The sequence below is a fragment of the Panthera tigris genome, chromosome B3, assembly GCF_018350195.1.
Source record: "Panthera tigris isolate Pti1 chromosome B3, P.tigris_Pti1_mat1.1, whole genome shotgun sequence".
Taxonomy (NCBI): domain Eukaryota; kingdom Metazoa; phylum Chordata; class Mammalia; order Carnivora; family Felidae; genus Panthera; species Panthera tigris.
Genome location: NC_056665.1, coordinates 131,904,646 through 131,925,783, shown reverse-complemented (window position 1 = coordinate 131,925,783; position 21,138 = coordinate 131,904,646). Strand labels below are relative to the sequence as shown.

The following is a 21,138-nucleotide window of genomic DNA, read 5'->3' as shown; positions in this document are numbered from 1 at the left end:
TAGCCTTGAAATGAACCATCATGATGCACCCCCACCCCACACCCCGCATCATCCCCACCAGTCTTCCAAGCTGTCATAGAGAAGGGCCGGGCTAATGTAGCCAAGCAGGGCTCCTGTCTTCACCGGCCGTTGGCCACTGAGCAGTGTCAAGCTTGAAACAGCTCTTCTTCTTCCTTGAACTTGTCTTCTATTGTGTCTTTTCCCACCTCTGAGCTACACCTTGGAAAGGTCTCCTTCCCGAGTGATGAACAATGACCTTAAATGGAGATAATCTGTCTGTCCCCTCGTCCTCCTGACTTGAAGCTAGTTCCCCGGTCCCCCCTTCACCCCCGCCCAGAACCCTGTTGAGCAGGTAGCCAGCTCACTTCCTGGGGTCTGCTCAGGACATTGCTGTGTGGCAGCCTTCTGTTGACGGAAGACGCTGATAAGGTGATGCAGCAGACCCCAGCACCCACCGGGCTCATTCTTGGGGCTGGGCCCTCAGCTTGTTTGGGGCTCTGGCTCCCTGAGTCAGGGAAATCCCCCACGTTCATTCTCGGGTGCTTTTGTTAACAGCCCTCCACTGGTCACAGCCTTCCCCGCAGCTTTGGGAAATTTGAGTCTATCCTTTCTCCTTCCTTCTTTTAAAAGACCCGAGAGATGTGTCTCAGGAGAGACTCATCCCCCTGGCAGGGGCTGCCATTACCTGCTCCGAAAGGCGTAGAATTCCCTTTCTTTCTTGGCTAATCTCAGATTGCCATCAGTTGAAGTGTTAGAGGCTGCCCACACCTCCGAGAAGCAAACGCCATTGCTAAGCACTTGTGTAACTAGCACAGCCCAGTGACTAGCAGTTACCCTGTAATGTGGTTTTTAAATGACGTTTGAAGTTGCAGAGAAATTGAAAACAAAACAAAACTCCATTCTCAGATGACATTGCAGGAAGAGTGCAGATTGTAACCAAGTTACAGTCTGAAACAGTTTTGGGAGTCATGTTGCATGACTTAACAGTGAGGAAAACACTTTTTTCGTCAGAGCCGTAGAAGATTCAGGAGCATCTTCGTTAGCACCCGGCCACTGTGCACAGGGACCACTGGCTTAAAGAAAAGTTCTTGATGAACCAGAATGATGGAATTAAGAGGGAAGGAGTCAGGGGGATTGGTCATTAACGGATCCCTAGCAGCTTCCATGGAAGTCCATTATCAGTAGTGGCTAAATGAACTTCTCCCCGCTCCCTCACTATAACACTCAAACTATAAATAATTATTTTTTCAGGGTATCCATAGTCTTACTTGCATGGAAATGCAGAATTTGAGTTTTAAAAGTTCAGTGTTCATGTGTCAAAGCTGTAGGGCTTTTTTAGAAGGCTTTCTTCCTCAGTGTTAGCTCTGTGAGAAATTCAGCCTCAGCCTGGCCTTCGTGAAAGCTCCGGGCCAAGAAGACAGCTCCAGTGTCCTAGAAGGCAGGAACCAGGAAGCCCACAAAAGTCAGGGAAGGAGAGGCCCATTGGCAGGAGCCTCCAAGAAATAAATGTAAAGACTAGGGAGGGGGTAGGAGCATCATCTTTGTGTTCTCCTTCCCATCTGGCCCCAATCTCTAGTAAAATCCCCTAATGGTCAAGCTAGCACATGGTCAACAGGCCGGAGCAAATCCCCTGAAGATGTGAACAGGACTTTAGGAAAGAAGTGAACATACACTGAGTGTCTACGGTGTGCACTTGGGAAGCCAGGTGGCCACTGGTCAGCCTCCCAGTAAAGGAGTCGGGGGCAGGGCGGGGGGTGGGGGTGTCTCCAGCTGGGGGCCTCCGTCTTCTCTTAGCACTTTTCGGCTTCCGTCTTCCTCCCGCTCCCCTTGTCCTTATCTTATGTTGCGTGTTTCTTTTCCTGGGATTCGGTGAGTGTCTGGCCTCCTGAAGGGAGAAGGGGTAGATACTTTCTGTGGTGCAGCCTCCATACTCCTGCCCTGCCAGCTGCCCCCAAGGCCTGGAAAAAGTGGAAGGTGATTCCTCACCAAAAAGGTTCAGAGGCGGCAGACACCCAGCCCTGGTGGTGGAGGGCGGGCGGCCTGCCTCGTGGTGTTTGTATGCACGTGTCCCGGTGTGGACGTGGGTGCATAGCATTCAGGCGTCCCCTCTGCCCACGCACGGGGAGCACAGGTTCGCATCTGCACGGAACTGCCTGTGTCCCGCCCCCAGGCTGCGCTGTGGCCGAGCTCTGTTTACAGAGCCTCCTCATGCACTATTTATAGCCCCTTGTTTTCCCCTCCTGGGCTAGGATGCTGCTTGAACAGGGGCCACCAGGCTCGTCTGTCTGCTGCTGTCACTTCCAACAGTAAGAGCCTGGCTTGGGTGACTTGAAAGGCTTTTCCTTTGCCATCGACCTTCATAGCCGCCCCACTTAAGGTCACCGTACAGCAGCCACTTAGATTGTTTCCTCTCTTCCTTCCCTGCGCCCAGCATCTGCAAAGCTAGCTCAGGGCTGGCAAACCAGCCACCGTCCACAGTCCAAGCTGAGTAGATCGTACAAAGGAAACTTCTCAAGAAACTGGTGAGAATCACAGTCAGCCAGGCCCCTTTATCTTTGAGGGGTCCCACAGTGCCCCAAGGGAGCTCAGCCTGCCCCGGACCCTGCCCCTGGTATTACTGGCTGGCTCCTTATGGGTCCCATCAGTCTCTCCTGGCGACCGGATGCTTCACTTTCAATGAGGCAGCGGAGTGCATCTAATCAAAACCGCAGGCTTCAACATTTTGTCCCCACCCCCATCCCCCGGAGCCCCAGTGATGATGTTATCTTTTCCAGACTTTCCACTTTGCAGCATGGGGAACATTCTAGAAGGTATGCTATTGTGTCTTGCATGTGCTATAGGACACCACTTCCAGAAAACTCAGCACAGGACATTGCTGCTGCATTATCTCTTGAACTTTGGATTGTGCTTCTAGACCCATCCACCTCTCCTTCTCCCTTCAAAGTAGCCATATAGACTAATTCCAGCTTCTAGAGTCTACTTAAGTACCTGCTTTGCTGTTCCCCTCTGACAAGCCCTGTGAGTCATCTTTAACCCCAATGGAGGGATTGTTAGGAAGTAAGATCACCATTCTCATCTTCAAAGGCTTATATAATCCCTAGTTGGAATGTTCCCAGAGAGGAACTCTGGATGATAAACAAAACAACAATGGGACAGCAGAGGTGAGGGAAGGAGGCAGCGTTCCACACCCCCTGGAGCAACAGTGTGCATCCAGCACACCAGGCACTGGAGAAGAAAGGCGACCAGGACGGAGGCTCCCCCATTCCAGCCCCCTCCCCAGCATCTTTCCAAGTAAGCAGGTGGAAAGTCCCACTTTGGGAAGGGGAAGGATTATCGGAAGCACTTGCTGCTCAACTTATGGCCTCTGGTAGTGTCAGCCAGGGCTGCCCTCCAAAGGCAGCAGGAGCTCAGAGGTTAATTTTAGAAGCCGTGAAAATCAAGGAAGCTGAGCATCGGGAAGGAGGCTGGGGAGGCTGGGACGGGGCCACACCGAGGGTGGCGGAGCGTGGAGGGAAGTTTGTCTTGTGCCACAGACGGTTTTCTTGGGTCCTGCAGGTGATCACGCTTAGATCACGGTGAGCAGTGCTGCTTGGTTCACTCCTGTTTCTGCGTGTTACTTTCTTATTGCCTAAAAATAAGTAAGTTTAGAGTCACTCTACACTGTAAGAGAAAGGGGATGGTCAGCAAGAAGTGGGAGCCGTGGGGCCCCTGTCCTTGGCGCCTCGTCCCAGGAACCCGAGAATCTCAGAGATGTGTCTTCTTGTGTGTAAAAGCTGAATGTTGAACTGATCTTACAGGAAAGGATGGTTGCTGGAGGCCTGTGCCTTTTGCAGTGACCGCCACAAGCATATCCAGTTTTCTCACTATACTCTTCTGGGCTGGAGGGCTGGAGCCATGGTACAATTTCAGTACAATTTCAATACACTGGGTGGGACGGGCTGGTTGTAAAGGGCTCGGTCTGATTTACCCTGAGGGCAATACAGAGGAAAAGGAAGGGGTAGATAGACCGTGCTGATAGGAAAACAGCTGAGGAATGGATTCATGCTCCCTCCGAGTCCCCAGAACCAAAGACTGGTTAATATGGACCTCACAGGCATTTTAGACAGGCTGTGATTCGTTTTCCAGAAGCCACGTTCCTGACGCTTGGGGATGGAGACAGGAAGGAGAAAAGATGGGAGAATAGTTAAGTGTCACAGCTGGCTTCTGGCAGCCCATGAGCAAATATGAACACATCACCATCCCAACATGAAAAGCGCTGCCAGTGATGAGGACTGAGAAGTGCCAGGTTTGGTTGGCAGAGGCAGCATTCAGTTGCAGCTCATTTGAGAGCAAACTCCAGGAGTCAGGAGAAGAGCCTAGTTTATGTGCCAGAAGTCTGTGAGGTTCAGGAAATGGCTCAGGGAAAGCCTTTTTAGTGCTGCGGAATAGCTTCGTCCGTGAGATTCTCTTTGAAGTGAATACACTTCAGTAATCCGGAAGATGTGGGCAAATGCAGAGTTGAGATATCTAAAAAGCATAAAAGGCTGGAAGAATTTCTCCCTGTCTTGACCTCCACCCCCCCCCAACACCCCCCATAGGCCCTGTTCCTTATAATTAGTAAGAGGAAGGTAGAGAGGTGCATGGGATAGTGGAAGGACGAACAAGATGATGATGAAGAGCTTATATAATGGACCGGCCGCCGAACTAAGCAATTTGCATCAGTCGTCTTATTTAACACTCAGCAACACTCCTATGAGCTGTTTATACCAGGTTTGCAGCTGAGGAAACTGAGGCACATGAAAGTTGAGGCACTTGCCCAAAGCTGCAGAGCTAGTGGGGAGGCAAGACTGGGGGTGGACGGAGGCCATGTTGCCCTGAGCTTGTACTCTTAACCACTGCAGAGCACTTCTTCCCTGGAGGCTGAAATGAGCTGAGGACACAAAAAGACCCTGGTCCCCAGTCCGTGCTCACTTCCTTTCTTTGTTCCTCTCCCTGTAGGGCATCCCCCCTGGGGCATAACAGTTCTAGGCGCTTGGGCAGAGGACTCTGGGCTTAGGGCACTGTCCTTGGGGTTGCTTTTCTCCTTTGGCTGGCAGATGACTCCCTGGCCATGCTATATGACTCCCATCTGCTGTCTTCACTGTCCAGGGCACCCCAGTCTTTGTCCCAGAATTATAGGTGTTTCAGGTATTTCCCACAGGGGTGACTCTGACATGGGACCAGAAGCCCCATAAGAGCTGTCACCATTCCTCCAGCTACGTTCTGTGACCGGGAAGATGGCTAAGTTCTTCCAACATGGTCTGGGTTTGTTCTGTTCTGTTCTTGTGGACTTTGGGCTCACCTAGAATGGAGAAAACACAGGCTGCCTCAGGATGCTCAGGGGATGTTGGTTATGTTGATGTTGATGATGATAATATTGATGACTAACAGGTAATTTTGCATAACAGTAGTGCCTTTATTAACTCAGTTAAATCTCCACTCTGTGAGATAAATACCATTTCTGTCCCCATCCTCTTAAGTGGCTTGCTCAGGGGACACAAGCAGTAAATGACAGAGATGGGATGCAGACCCAGAGATGGGATGCAGAGATGGTGTTGGACCCCTCCAACATCCAGAGTCTGGCTCTCAGCCACCGTGCTGCAGACCTTTTCCCCCGCTCAGAACCCTTTCATGGTTTTCCCCATATCCATGGGATGAAGCCCAAATGCACCTCATTCCCGCAGAGGGATCATACGCTTTAGCCAAGTTAGTTTTTGTTCTTGTGCACATCATAATTTTTATTACTTCCAGGCCTTGTATGTGCCGTTCCTGTGCCTTTGAATGCCAACTCCGATTGGAGTTCTACAGGAAGTCTTCCCAGACACCCTTTATTTCAGGTTAGATGCCTCCATCCTTCATGCCTATAGGCCGCTCGCCCCGCTTACCACAGTGTATTTCCATTGCCTCTTTAATTCTCTGTCTGTCCCACTTAGCTGTGGCGACCCTGCGTCCCCTTCATGGAATACATAAGCAGATACTCGGTATGTTAATCCATGCATCGATACAGTCTGTATATGGGACTGTAATAATTTTGCTGGCAAGAATTACGACTGTGGTGCAGAGTTTAAGCGTTTAAGTGATTTTAACAAGTAGTCCTTTCTATCAGATTTGCTCGCCGTTCTAGATGAGATCTTTAGTGACTGATATCTTCACTGCTATTATCAGAATGGGACTGAGCCTGTGGTTTCTGGCCATTTCAACGAGACTACCATACAGCAAGATAACTGAAAAACCCTCTCCTGTGATCTCCAAAACAGACAGACAAACTAAAAGCCTCTCTTTCCAAGCAACCTGAAGCCTCTTCTACAGACTCTAGAGTCCTACTGATTTTTGCATGTCTGTCCTTGGGAATTGCTGGTATTTTTCCTCCTATATTTTCTTCTAAAACGTTTCTAATTTTAGTTCTTACATTTGCATTATGATCCATTTCTAATTAACTTTCGTGTATGGCCATGAGGTAAGGACCAAGGCTCATTTTTTCCTGAATGGATCGCCGGTTGTTGTAACTCTGCTTCCCCTCATCGTATTGTCTTGATGCCTTCTGCCAAAAGTCAGTTGGCCACATATTTGCGGGTCTATTTCTGGATTCTGTTTTCTTCCACGATCTGTGTGTCTGTGTTCACACTAATACCACGCCGTCTTGTAGCTGTAGAGGAGGTCTTGAAATGAGTATGTAGATCAGTTAATATAAATTTTAGATGCTCTTCCTTAGAAAGAACTCATCAACGAAGCAAAATAGGATACTTCCCTCCAGTATTACATTATAACAGGTTTCATGCTTTTAGATACCTGGTAAGACTCCTGTCTCAGATGATCTGCTATCCGAAACCAGGCTGATAGTAAGGAACGGGTAAGAGTTCCTGATCTAGTTCAGCCTACTGTCACGGTTAAATGTGGTAAGTGAATGGAAAGATTCTGGACCCCTGGACTACATTAGTAGTACCTGGTTTAAGTGCTGGTTTTTGTCTCCCATCCACCTTTTATAAAACCCAATAGCAAGAGCCTTACACAAACCTGGAAGAGAAATAGCAAAAATTCTAGCAAGAGCCACAGAATTCTCTAGGAATCGGTCTGTATAACATCATCCATGTTCAGGAGTGGACATTCATCCTACATGAAAGACCTCTAGTTAAAGGTTCAGAAAATTTATGGAAACATGCCCTTAGAGACCTAAACATTACAGGAATAAAAAGTCTGTGTTTTGTAAAGAGTGTTCTACACAAATAATACTGACTTTAACACTTAATATCCAGAAGGGTTTTCATTTTTGTATGTATAAATTTTCTAGAGGCTCTTTGTCTGAGAAGGCATGATTTATCCACCTTGCCTCTGGATGAGACTGTGCGGGGGGCTCCATGGACACAGCCAGAGCCCTGGGGACTCAGGACATTGACGGCAGAAGGGTTCCTAGGACACTGTTCCGAGAAGGAAGAAGAGATTTCAGTAACTTGCACAAAGTCACACAAGAGAAACTGAAATGAAAGCTAAGACTCCAAGCCCTGCCTCAGTGCTTCCCAATGCACGCCTGGCCCTGGAGACACACGGAGGAGGGTTGGTTGTACAGTAAGAATATTAGCTTGAACCTAATGAAACTGCTGTCCGGGAGGTCGAAAAAGATGGACGATCGGGGATGTCCTGTGGCTCCCCTGTGGTGTAAACCCTCATACAGGGGTGAGCCCACTGTGGGTTTGTATGGGAACAGACATCATCTGATGGGCACTGGCAAAAAGGTTGGCTTACGATTGCTCCAGGGATGTGTGTATTTAGGAGAAGGCGGGATGGTGAGAGAACTCTGGGGAGAATTTCTTGGGGAAGCTTCGAGGAAGGAGGCTGTGGGTCCTCCAGAGTGGGCTGTGCATGGTTCTGAGACGGGAGCCAGAGCCACCCTGCCAACCGTCCACTCCCAGCCACACTGAGGAAGGGGTCTTTCCTCCGGCGGCCGAAATCATTGTGAGCACACACTGTGTTGTGAGCACTGAGGTGCCAAGTAGCTTATAAAATCAGCTTTGCTTTTCTTTTGGCTCCTGTTTTCTCTTGTCAGGTTAAGGACAGATAGAAAGATGTTCTCAGCTTCTGACCATCACCAGAGAAGCATGAAGAAATGCTTTTGTTTGGTCATTGCTATTAGACTTGTGTTAGTGTTCTCGAGATCTTGTTAGGGTCTGAGTGGAAAGAAAAGCTTATATTTAATAAACGCAAGGAAGTAATGTTTGAAGCCCGCTTTTGAAAACTCACCCTTTTTTAAACCAACGCATCAATAATTTGATTGTAAGGTATTGGTCTGACATGGCTGACCGAATCTCTTTCTTGAGGCGTGGTATCTTTCTTTCCCCTTCTACCTGTGTGTGCGTGTGTGTGTGTGTGTGTGTTTCTATCACTGCTCACTCTTTGTGCTTATAATAATCACTTTCTCTCTCTTCTTTTCTTTCTCTCTCTCTCTCTCTTCCTGATGTATCCAGAATTTCTGACTCAAAACAGAAATGTTCACCGTTGAATTCACGTGTGGTATCTTCTTCCGTTTTGTTTTTCCAGTTCCTCCAGGAGTGATACAAAATGGAGCACGGGTTCTGAGCCGAGGGCTGTTTCCTGGAGTTCGGCCGTTGCCAATCACTCCCATTGGAATGACGGCAGCTGTGAGGTAAGGGAGGCACTCGGTGGGCAAAGCCTGCCGGAAGGAGTGGGAAGGGCATTATGTGTCCCACGGGGCCACTTGGGATGAAGAGGACCAGCCTCTAAGGAGTGAAGACAGTCAACCTGGTTTGGGTGTTAAGAAAAGGCCAAGTAGGGGCGCCTGGGTGGCTTACTCAGTTAGGCATTCGACTTCAGCTCAGGTCATGCTCTCATGGTTTGTGGGTTGGAGCCCTGCATAGGGCTCTGCGCTGACAGCTCAGAGCCTGGAGCCTGCTTTGGATTCTGTGTCTCCCCCTCTCTCTCTGCCCCTCCCCCACTCTCACCTTGTCTCACTCTGTCTCTCAAAAATAAATAAATGTAATTTAAAAAAATTTTTTTAAAGAAAAGGCAAAGTAACTCCCCAGGGACCCCAATCCAGCTTCTCCTTCTGGGCTCAAATTATCTTAGTCTCTTTGTAGATGAGGAGATGAAGACAAATTAAGCTTTTTTGTTGAAGAAGGTGGGACAAGGTGGGGAGAAGGAAGTGGTGAGCAAGTTGTTCATTAGATTCTAGGCTAACTGGTCTACCTCCAGAATGAAATGCAAAATCATGTATGAAAAGTGCCTTTGGTTAGTGGGATAGAAATAACATGGGGCATCACTCCCCTGCTTCCAAGAATCAGGTCAGTTGCCAAACCACATGAACTCTTCCTTCGGAAATTTCCTTCTTCCATCCTTCTTATCTCCACTGCCGGCCCTGGATTAGGGTCTCTCGCTAGCTTAGACCTTTTACATGTGCCAGTGTGGATGCTGCCTCCCATTTTCCTGCCGCTTCTCTGCCCATTCCCGCCCACCCATCAGCCACTGTCAGACTCATTTCCTAAAATGTGCCTCTCCAGCCGTCTGCAGAAACACCTTCCATGGCTCCCACACATCAGCCTGACATAACCCCAGTCCTCTGGTGTCCTCGAACCAAATTTGTTCCCCAGATATGTCTAGCGTTGGCCGATCTTATCCATTCGGTTGCCTCTATGTAGACTTCGCTCAGCCTCCACATGCACCTCCTTCAGGGTCCATCACAAAAATGATTGCTTCACAAAGCTTTTCAGAACATGGCCTCTGAGCTTGCCCTGGATGAATTTCCCTTTCCTTTGAAAGCCCCCATGTTTTGGTTGTGGCCCCTTAATGGGTGACTCAGTGTAGTAAAATTCCTGTGTGTGTGTCCTTCTCTGTTGTCAATGGTTCGCTTGCCGTAGACGGGCTGGGTCTCACGTGGCTGATGGCTCCTCAGGTTTGCCCAGGCTCTTGCTTGGAAGGCCTGTCACATTGCCCCCCTCCACAGCATCATCTGCTTGCTCACTCTGCTCTGTTGGATCAAGTTTGCACCTGAAGACCATTTTTCTTCCCTAGAGTATCATGTCCCAGAGGAAACCACCCCAGAAAGTCTGTTCGCTGGGTCCTGAGGGAGGCACAACGTCGAGCTCACTCATGTGAAACAACCGCATGGTGCTTTCCCACTCACTCTTCTGGCAAACCAGCCTTGTCTTGCCAAGATGGAAGTCCCTCAGTCTTCAGGGCAGACGCTGGTGTCTAGGACCTGATAAGGAAGGAATTTGGTTGGAATTAGAATAATAATAATAGGGGCGCCTGGGTGGCTCCGTCAGTTAAGCGTCCGACTTCGGCTCAGGTCATGATCTCACGGTCTGTGAGTTCGAGCCCCGCGTCAGGCTCTGTGCTGACAGCTCAGAGCCTGGAGCCTGTTTCAGATTCTGCGTCTCCCTCTCTCTCTGCCCCTCCCCTGTTCACGCTCTGTCTCTCTCTGTCTCAAAAATAAATAAACGTTTAAAAAAAAAAAAAAAAGAAGAAGAAGAAGAAAGTTAGAAAACCACTTATCATTTCTGCTAGCCCAACATGGTGATACTTTCCAAAAATATATGGAATGCCCTCTCTTATACTTCTCTAGGATCTTTCTTGGTTATCTGTAGGTCAATAATTCTTGAGTTCTTAAATGATAAGCCTTTTCCATGCAGCCAAAGTATCAGCACCTTTGCCTCACATTATGAGAGAAACACATTCCTTTTTCTTTTCTTACTTAACATCTTTCCTGCCTCACCTCCTGGCTTACCTTTTTGGTTGACAGGACTTTGAGACTGTAGACTGTTTGCATGTGGAACAGCAATCTATGTTCATTAGCATATTCTAAGTGTAGATTTCAGTTTGTTGTCTTGAGCAGTCTTTCGGTGCCTGCCACGTGGATCTGGATGTGGCTCCAGCCATTCCTCGTAGAAGGGCACAGAAGAGCCAGGCGCATGGGGGGGGAGAGACATGAGACCAAGTTGGCCTTCAGCAGGAGCCACCCCCTAATTTTAATTATTACCCTCGTGGTGTATGTTATCATACATTTTACTGATTAGTACTCCCAAGAGGCATTATTTAAAATGCTGATTTTTTTTGTTGTTGGTGTTCTAGTTATGTTCTGGTTAGAAGATAACAAAACACCACAGCAAAACAATGAAGTCTTGTCTCTGGTTAGAGAGCTGCCACTTATCCAGTCCAACGAGCACCTCACTTTGGCTTTTCCACAGTAAAAGACCACAAAACAGGTTTCAGGTGCAGTCAGGAGACAGAGATAACACTAGGTATTCAATCAGGGAGACTTTCATGTTAAGAACCATTAACCAGATAGGAAGTTATTAACCAGATAACTGGAAGGGTGAAAAGAGATCTCCAGGTGTCCTGGAGAAGGTAGTCACTGGAAGGAGCCGCATCCCCTCGGGCTAAAGAGGAGAAAGGGAAGAGGTTGGGATGGTTGCCCCATGGGAGTGGGGCTCAGACCTCAGAAGAGGAGCTGGGGTCGGAGATCCGGACCTCCGAGGGGTACCCCTCAGCTTGGGCTAGAGGCTCTGATCTCAGAGGAGGGACCTATGGAAGGACCAGAGGGATGTTAGGAGATCTCGGGATCTCCTGCTGGCGCACGTCCTCTAAGGGAACATGAAGAAGTTGGTTCTGTAAGCATTAGGAGGACCACAGCTGGATTCAGCAGCTACTACAGGAACGGACTGCCACTACAAGTGAACAGGACACACGCAAGAAGGAGCGTGTCCTTTCTTCCTCCACCCCCTTCCCAGTCCCTCAGTGGCAACTCCTGTTCTCCAAGCCTAATGTGAAGCCAGGTGGTGCAGCAGACGTGTGGCTTGAACAGCCCAGCCCCAGCCCCAGCCTTTGAAACACTGTAAAAGGGTGCGTTTGAGGCTGAGTGAGAGTAGCTGCAAAATGGCACAACATGTCTGTCCACTATGAAAGCACGCAAGGTCTCAGGACCTTCCTGAGCATCAGAGAAGTTGTCAATAAATGTGCCACTGCTGTTTGCAAAAACTAGACAGGTTACCATAAAGAAGAGATGACCAATAAAGAAAACCATTGTGCGTTACCAATGCATTGTTCCACTTCAGTGTTAGGAGAAATGAAGGGGGGAGAGGAGTGTTGTGTGCTCTCTGTAAGGTCAAGGACCCTTGCTTATAATACTTTGCCTTCTTTATGTCCCAAATGCCTGGCAAATAATAGGCACTGAGATGCTTCCAGAAAGAATAAACATAAACACAGCCACGGAGGTATCTGCAGAATCAGTGTCTATCTAAAACCCACTAATAAGTTTTCTGGGGTGGGAGTGGGGGACGGATCTTGTTTTGCTCTTTGACATTCACTGTAATTTTTTTTTTTTTTTTTTTAATTTGACCATGTGTCAGCCGAACCTGAATTCAGCTAAGGTTAAAAGGCAAACAGCCCACAGGAGACTAAAACAATAGCAGGTGTCTGCCAGACCCCACGACAGTGACCAAGGGGTCCTGGGGGTGTTCAGTGTTTATGTCACTGCCCCCATCAGTTCAGCCAGGGATGGAGGGAGGGCCAGAGACTCACCCACTAAAGACCAATTTCCGACTCTGCTTTGTGTGACAGGTTTTCTGTGTGAGTCTAAGCGACTTCTCCTTAAGCGAAAATATTTGTCTTTCAGGGATTTTTTTTTCCACCACTGAGTGGCAGAGGCCATGTTTGTTTGTCTTAACTCGGAAACTGTTATTGACATAGATGAAGTGTTACTTTTATTAGCTGATCATTACACAGCTTGTATTTGCTGGGTTCCTTTGCATATAATTATGATGTGAAATCTCCTTGTAAGAGTATCTGTCAATAGTGTAATTGACTTTACAGTGTTGACTTTTTACTCAATAACCTCAGAGATTGGCCCATCCTTAGTTGTTGGAAACCTGCTTATTTTTAAATTTGCCTGGGCGTAGAGTCCTCAAGACACATTATCCTCAAAATAACTGCTCACACGTCTTAGTTTTATGGCTGTGTCTTCTGTGTTCCCAGTGAAATTCCTTGCAGAGAATACATTGAATGGAACAAACGATTATAGCCCTAGAAGAACTGTTTCTGGCCCTCTTGGGAAACAGGAGCCTCAAGTTTCCTACATTTATAGCACTCTGGGCTGCCTCCCAGGTAGGGCCCATAGCAACTCTCTGGGATCTGGGCCACCTTGCCTTCAACCCTTACGGCTCTTTTTTGACCCATTAAATGTCCAAGGCTTACCAAAGAGGACTGGGAAAAACGGATGGGGGGGCGGCGGGTAGGAGTCCTTCAGAAGGCAACAGAGCCCAGAAATCACATATGAGAACTCAGGAGCCAAGTTTCTTGGGTCCTTATCCTGTGGTTGCATGATGTTGGACAGGCCTGGGCTTCTCATGAGAAAACCAGTCTTACGGGTTATTAGGGTAACACAGTTATGTTACTGACACAGGGTGTGCGTTAAGTAGGTGTTTGATAAATAACATGGAGAAACAAGCAAACCAATTCAGAAATGGGCAAAGGACTTAAATAGTCATCTCTCCCAAGAAGATATACAAATGGCCAAAACGCATGAAAAGCTGCTCAGCATCAATAATCATTAGGGAAACGCAAATCAAAACTGTGAGATGCCACCTCAAGCCCATTAGGATGACTCCTAGAAAACAATGAGTGTTGATGAAAATATGGAAAACTTGGAATCCCTGTACACTATTGGTAGGGATGTAAAATGGTGGAGCTGTTGTAGAAAACACTATGGCAGTTCCTCAAAAAATTAAAAATAGAGTTACCATATGACCCAGCAATCCTTCTGAGCATGTACCAAAAAGAACCAAAAGCAAGGTCTCGAAGGGATATTTGTTCATCCACATTCATAGCAGCACTATTCACAGTAGCTGAAGTGTATAAGCATCCCAAGTGTCCGTCAACAGATAAATGAATAAGCAACATGTGGCGTATACACACAATGGAATATCACTCAGCCTTAAAATGAAGGGCATTCTGACACGTGCCACAATATGAATAAACCTTGAGGACGTTACATTAAGTGAAATAACCCAGTCACAAAAAGACGAATACTGTATGATTCTACCCATACAAGGTATTTAGAGTGGTCAAAATCATAGAGAGAGGAAATAGAGAGGTGGTTGCCAATGGCCCAGGGAGGGAAGGAATGGAGAATTAGTATTTATTGGGGCCAGAGTTGCAGTTGTATAAGATGAAGAATCCCAAGGTTGGATGGTGGTGATGGTTGCACAATATTATGAATGTATTTAATACTACTGAACTGTACAATGAAAAGTGGTTAAGATGGTAAATTTTTCATGTTTGTGTATTTTACCACAATAAATCCAATTGGAAAAAAATAAAATTAGTAATGTGGGGAGCCTCTTGGATTCATCTAGCCTGCCCCCCATAGACCTTCCCAGGTCTCCTTTTTGAGCACCTGAAGCTTTGCCCTAAGTCCCAGGAAAAGGCTTGCATTGAGCTTATTATGCCAAGAAGAATGGCCATTGGTTTTAAGGAATGATGGTGGTCATCCGAACGAGAGCAAGTTTTAATTTATAAGAAGTTCCATCTAATCACCGTCTGAGACTGCTTAATTGCATTTGGACCTCAAGTGAAAGCTGCAATTCCTGTGGAACATGAAGCAAGTCAGAAATTAATACTCTTACTGTAATACAAACATTAATACTTAAGGTCCTGTCAGAATACAATCATCAGGAAAACTCTCGCAGCCTAAGGTCTGCTGCTGGTCATCTAACTTTGTCTTTCCCCTTGAGAAGATGTTTGTAACAGGAGTTCAGGAAGCCGAGAGCCTTCAGTGTTAAGATAGGGTGTGGTCTAGCTATACAACTTGAGGGAAGATTTGCCACTGGTCTTTTTTTTTTTTTTTTTTTTTTAAGGAAGTATAGTTGACACACAATCTTCCATTAGTTGCAGATGTACAGCATAGTGATTGGACAAGTCTGTATATTTTGCTGTGCTCGTGACAGGTGTGGCTACCATCTGTCACCATGCAACACTATTAAAATATCATTGACTGTATTCCCAATGCTGCACCTGCCACAGGTCTTCTTTATACTGTATTTTGTTTTGTTTTTAAAGACCAAGCACCTGTCAGCTTATACCTTCTGAAATCATGGTCTTTGAAGGCAACTCTGAAACTCAGGATTAGATTATGCTCTGCGGTAGGAGGGAGAGAGGAAATACTGCGGGGATAGTATGGCTTATTTTTAATTTCTTTCTGAGTTCATGTTGGTAACTGTAGGAATTTGTCTATTTCACCTAAGCTTTCAAAAATATTGGCATAAAGTTACTCATAATGTATCTGTCATCTTTCAAAATACCTTTGCAGTTATGTCCCTTTTTCATTCTTATTTCATTTTAACATCACTCTGTTTGCTTAATCTTGCCATAGCTTTTTGTTTTTCCTCTCAAAGAATCAACTTTTGGGTTTTGGGGGTGGGGGTGTTCATTTATTTTATTTTTGTTTTCATTTATAGTTTCCTTTTTTAAATTCTCTTTTTCTTTGCCTGGATTAGTTACCTTCATTTTAAACTTTCCTTCTTTTTCTATAAAAGTTCAAGGTTATAATTTCCTTGAAATTACTGCCTCATTACATCCCATAAATTTTGATACCTTTATTTTCATTATTAACAGCGCAGAGTACTTTCTATGTCCATTTTAATGTCTTTGACCCACAGATGCTTTTGGAAGTGTGTTTTTAAATTTTCAAACCCAGGAGAAGGCAGTGGTTTCTTATTTTTGTTTTTAGTTACCCCTTCAACACTGATTACTAACTCTAAGTCATTGTGGCCAGAGAGTTGATCTGGAAGATACTGGAAATTTGTGGAGACTTGCTGTATAGTCTAGCATTTATCAGTCTTTATAAATATTCTATGTGTGCTCCAAAATGATAAGCCTTCTTCATTACTAACACATGTTCTGTATGTCTATTAGATCAAATCTGCATGCTAACCGTGTGGGGGCGGGGGGGGGGGGAGAGGGAAAGGGAGGGAGGGAAGGCATGCTTGGTCAATTGAATACTGAGAATGATGTATTAAAATCTCCCATTACAATGTAGATTTGACCGTTTCTCCTTGTAGCTCTTTCAGTTTGGGCTGTAGGTATTTTGAAGCTATCTGCATGGAGGAATCCATGTTTAGAACTGATGTAGCTTCCTGGTGAATTGAACCTTTATGAATATTTAATAACTCTCTTTATCCGTAGTAATGATTTTTGCCTTAAAAATCTGTCTTCTCTGGTTATAATATAGCTGTACCAGCATGGCATGATACAGCGTTTTCCATCCTTTTACTTTTAACCTTTGCTTGTCTTTGTGTTTTAGGTTTTTCTCTTGGAAACAGCTTTTAAAAAACAAATCTGTGTTAATGATCTTTACCTCTTACTGAAGGTTTTTAGTCCCTTTTTAATAACATATTTGGGTTTATTTCTACCATTTTATTTTGCACTTGTTTGTCCTGTTTTTTTTCCTGATTCTTTTTCCTTTCTTGTATTATTTTAAATCGATCAAAAGCTCCCACTCCCCCCTTTTTTCCTTCTAATGGTTTAAAAGTTATACATTTTGTTTCTCTTCTTTTAATGTTGATCCTAGAACTTATAACATGAATATTTTAAAATGTTTAAAGTTAATCAATACTTTTAAACTCCTGATCAATACAAGGCCCTTGGAATACTTCAGCTGCTATTCCCTACCTCCCAGATGATGTGCTACACTTGTCCAATACTGTGGTTCTATTTCATTTTGGTTTTTTTTATTGTGTTGTTCAGTCAATAGTTGACTACATTTTCTCTGCTTATCATTTCTTCTCACATCTCGGACCTTTCTTTTTGGAAAATTTTCCTTGTTTCCTGAAATACATTCTTAAGAAAGTCCTTACCGTGACAATCTGCTTTTAGTTAAAGCCTTGACAATTTTTTGTCTGAAAACATATTTGTTTTGCCTTCATTCTTAGAAGATAGCATTTGATGCTTCTTCCGTTCCTCTCTCACCTCGAGAATATGTTTCCACTTTGATCTACCTCCCTCATTTTATCTTAACCGATATTCTTCTTTAGGTGATGTGTTTTCTTTCTGCTACTTTTACATCTTCTCTTTTTTTTTTTTTTAATGTCTACAGTTTGACTATGATGTGTCCAGATATGTATTTCTTTTTGTCGTCCATGGGATTTGTTGGTTAAATCTGAAGATTGGTTGGTACCTTTCATCAAAACAAGAGAATTCTCAGCCACTTTCTGTTCAGGTATTGGGTCTTCCCCATTGTCTCTTTCATTCTGGAACTCCAGGTGGATTTATGTTGGATCTTCTTTTGTATTACATCATGCCCAATCTTCCATATTTCTATCTCTTCATCTCTGCTGCACTGTGTATAGTATCTTTAAATCCATCTTCCAGTTCACTGCTCTTTTTTACTAACTTTTTCTCTTTCAGCTTCATTGAGGTTTATTTCAGGGATTATATTTTTTCATCTCTCGCAACTCTTGATGCTTTCCAAAATCTGTCTGCTTCGATTTCATAATCTATTCTTCCTAGATCTAGTATATTTCAATTCCCTGTTTTATTTCTGTACTCATTCTTGACATCATGTACCTACTTATTTCAATATTTGCCAGCTTTGCAGTTCATACTGTATAGTTGTTTTTTCTGTTGTCTCTGGCTTATAGTGGCTGTTTCTTTTGTGTTTACTTTTTTTATTATTATTAACCTCTGGTCCCTGAAGTCTTATCCATGGGAATTCTTTGTGGCCTGAGCTTAAAGTATGTTCTTCCAGAAAGGGTTTGTATTTTCTTCCAGTAGGCACCATTGGGCACTTTAAATTAAATTTAGCCTAAGGTCTTTGGGTCTACACAGTAGAATTCTGGCCTCATCCCCACAAGACTCAAGGCTTGTGGTTAAAAAAATCTCGGGAGGCTTTTCTTGTTTCTCATGCCATCTGGAACTGAGAGTTAAGCCTGGCTTTCATCCCCATTGCCTGCCTCTGAGGGGCAGTTACTTTGGTCTAGGACCTCATTGAAGGTATCATCATTCAGAGGTCTTAGCTTTTTACATTTGACATTTTTACATTTATGCATTCTCAGTGGCCTGCTCGCTGGTATGTTTGGTGATTTTAGGTTCTGAGCTTTCTCCTTGAATATTGGATTAACCTTAGTATGTGGGAATCCTGGTGGCTTAAATTCAGATTGCATTCTTCAAGAGAGGATTTGCTTTCAAACTTGTGCTGGGAGCCTAGGGATCAGTACACCTGAGGCCACTTTAATCCCCTTCGAGGAGCCACAGTTAACTGTGGAGCTGCCAAAATCAATCTTCTTTGGCTTTCTCTCTCTCCATCACTATAAATTTGGGCTCTTGTCCCAGGGCTACAGTAGGCTTTTACTCCAGAGAAACCCTGGCTTTCTTGCTCACCTACTGCTCCTGTTTCTGATTTTGTCCTTATTTTTTAACCTTTTGTTTGTGTGTGACGTTCTTTTGGTACAAGTGTGTTTGCCTGGGTTTCTAAGATTCCCTTATTTTCCAGCAAAGCCAGCGATGACTTAAAAACTATGTTGCTGTATTTCATCCAGAATCTTTTCTGGGGTAGTCAGAAGAGTGTCTTCTAGATGTCTTCTCTGCCACCCAGCTGGAAGTGGAACTCCCTGGCCATCTCTTCTCGTCCATGTCTTTCTACCTGTGGTCGGTTTTAGACCAAAGAACTGCACTAGCTCCAGCACTGCCGAAGAATCCCATTAATTGCATGCTTGGCCAAAGTCAAGAGTTCTCAAGTCAACCCCTTGGGCAGACAACTGCACCCTAAATGATAGTCTCTAGATTTAAAGCTGTCAGCTCCAGAGAGAACCTTGTGCACAGGTGAAAGGTGGAGGTGTTACATAGAGTTCTACTGTAGCGGGACCAATAATGAACCAATAGAGAAGATACAAGATGGCCGTGTCCCATCAGAAGCTGTAGTTTGACTTGTTAGTCACAAGCGTTGTTCATTCTCGGCCTGAACTAATGTGATTTCTCACCTTTTATGTTCGATATTTCGTATTGATTTGACCAGAGAATGAATACCAAGTTTTTGAGATTAATAACACACGGTTTTATCGAGGTCTAGTAAAATCAAATGGCTTTAATTTATGCTAACATGATCATTGAAAATGGTGTCACACCTAAATTCAGAGAAGTCTGAAAAATGGCGGGCATTTCAGATGTATCACGTGTTCGTTCTAATGAATGAGTTTTGAAGAGGTGGTTAGAAATTTACCTTCCAACGTGTTCAGGATGACTGGTTCCTTCTTTTAAGTATGTGGTGTCCTATGATGACAGCCCCTGCAGGACAAGGCGTTTGACATCAAGTCGGTGCGGCTGGCTTGTGCCGCCATAAACAGCATGGCATCAAGTTATTAATCATTGAAGGAGCTTGTCGCTTCCTGCTGAGTTGGTGTGGAATTTATGGATTCTGCACCCATGCTACAGTGTCAGGGAGAGAGATGCATTTATATTTTAATTCCTGCTCCCTGAAGTCACATCTGCATACCTGTTTTTATCCAGAAATATGGTCAGTGGGCGTATTGGTTTCCTATCAGTAAACTTCCTTTCTCGAGAGAGACCTAAAGACATTTCAAATTCCTGCTTGAGCGGTCTTTGAGAACTGGCCGAGGCACCTTGGACAAGTCATGGGACACTTCTTTAGTTTCTGTTTGTTTATCTGTGGAACGGCTGAGCCAGGCCAGTATCGTGGCACGTGGTCTATGGAATCACTGTTGGCATGCAGTGTGTGGTTCCAGGCAGTACCAGAGACCTTGCCCTATATAACACTCACTTCATGGGCTGCAGAAGTGATTTTCTCTTCTCTTCTCCATTTGATGGTAGTGTGTCCTTAGTACTTCTTTCATATGTGCTTATCTCCTTTAAGAAAGAGAAGTTCTCAGGCCCAGAACCTTTCCGCTTGTCTGGAACTAGAATGTTCTATCAGTGCTGTCACTCTGGTATACATCTCCTACTCCCTACTCCAAACTTTTTATTTAAAAAAAATTTCTTAACCTGTGGAAAAGGAGAAAGAAAAGCACAACGAACACCATATGCCTTTCACCTAGATTCACTAAGAATTAGCTTTGACAACACTTACCTTATTTCATACTCATTTGCTCCCATGATTCTCTCCCCTTCTCTCTTTCGCCATATATGCTCAGAGGTATCCTGTTTTGCTTAACTGTGGTAGTGAAGTGAATGCTAAGCCTCGTGTTGTTAAAAAATAAGGATTCAGAACTAAACTGATTTTCGGAAAGCCAACCATAGCCCCGTTTACTCCTCCAAGTGTCGCCGGGTTCACTCTGAGACTGTTTTCTGCTAGTTCAGTGGACTAATTATTTTGGATTTTACAGCAGTTACCTGCAACAACAAAGATCAAGAGAACCATTATCCGAGACTTTCAGTTTCATTTGTTTAATAGCTATTAATAGCTACCTGTGCAATTAGTTACATTTATAGAGTTTCATATTTGGAAACGCCTCAAAGTAATCTTTTCCTAGCCACTTTTATGCACCCAAGACAGAGCCAAGAAACGGGGAGTGTGCAGAAAATAGATATCGCAGAGGCCATTGCCCAAAGCTCAGGGGCTGCATTTACAGGCAAGCCCGTGAGGAATTTCTCTCTCGGGGCCTCTTTCCTCTTACTTTATGCTGTGTCCCCATCAGCCTCCTGACCCATAATAGAAAGAAAACAAGAGTGCTCAGGTAAGCATGTCCCAGCAACAGAAAGCAGGGGTGAACTGTCTGACAGCAACAGGGGAAACCAAGCCAGAATTCTCAGGCACCACTGAGAACCATCCTCTGTGCTGAGAACTTCTCATGTCATCACCCTGCCCTGTAAGGGAGACATGGAGCCCACTGGAAGTCACTAATAAGCAGTGCCAGGATGTGAACAGAAGCCTGCAGGAAAGCCAGGCTCTTTCTGGAAGGACTGGGTGGAGGGGGTCATAGATCTGCGATCGCAGAATGCAGGACACAATCTGGGGCCCTTCTGGAGACTGCTAGGACTTCACTGTGCAAATGAATTGTCATTGTGCAGCAATGTCATTGTTGGGGTTGACCCTGATGATCTCAAGGCATGTAGCAACGACTGAATTTGGGTAATGGCCCTCAGGCGTTTTGCTGGTGCATATTA

The 21,138-nt window shown here is 45.1% G+C and overlaps 1 protein-coding gene across 10 annotated transcripts in view; it reads left to right on the top strand.

Moving 5' to 3' along the window:
* Positions 1-21,138, top strand: part of FOXN3 (forkhead box N3) — a 392,452-nt gene that overhangs the window by 368,600 nt on the left and 2,714 nt on the right. For all 10 annotated transcript variants that reach the window (XM_042990324.1, XM_042990323.1, XM_042990331.1 and 7 more), the window contains one exon: positions 8,551-8,656. In XM_042990324.1, the coding sequence (XP_042846258.1) occupies positions 8,551-8,656 (106 nt within the window). The remainder of the gene's footprint in view (positions 1-8,550; positions 8,657-21,138) is intronic.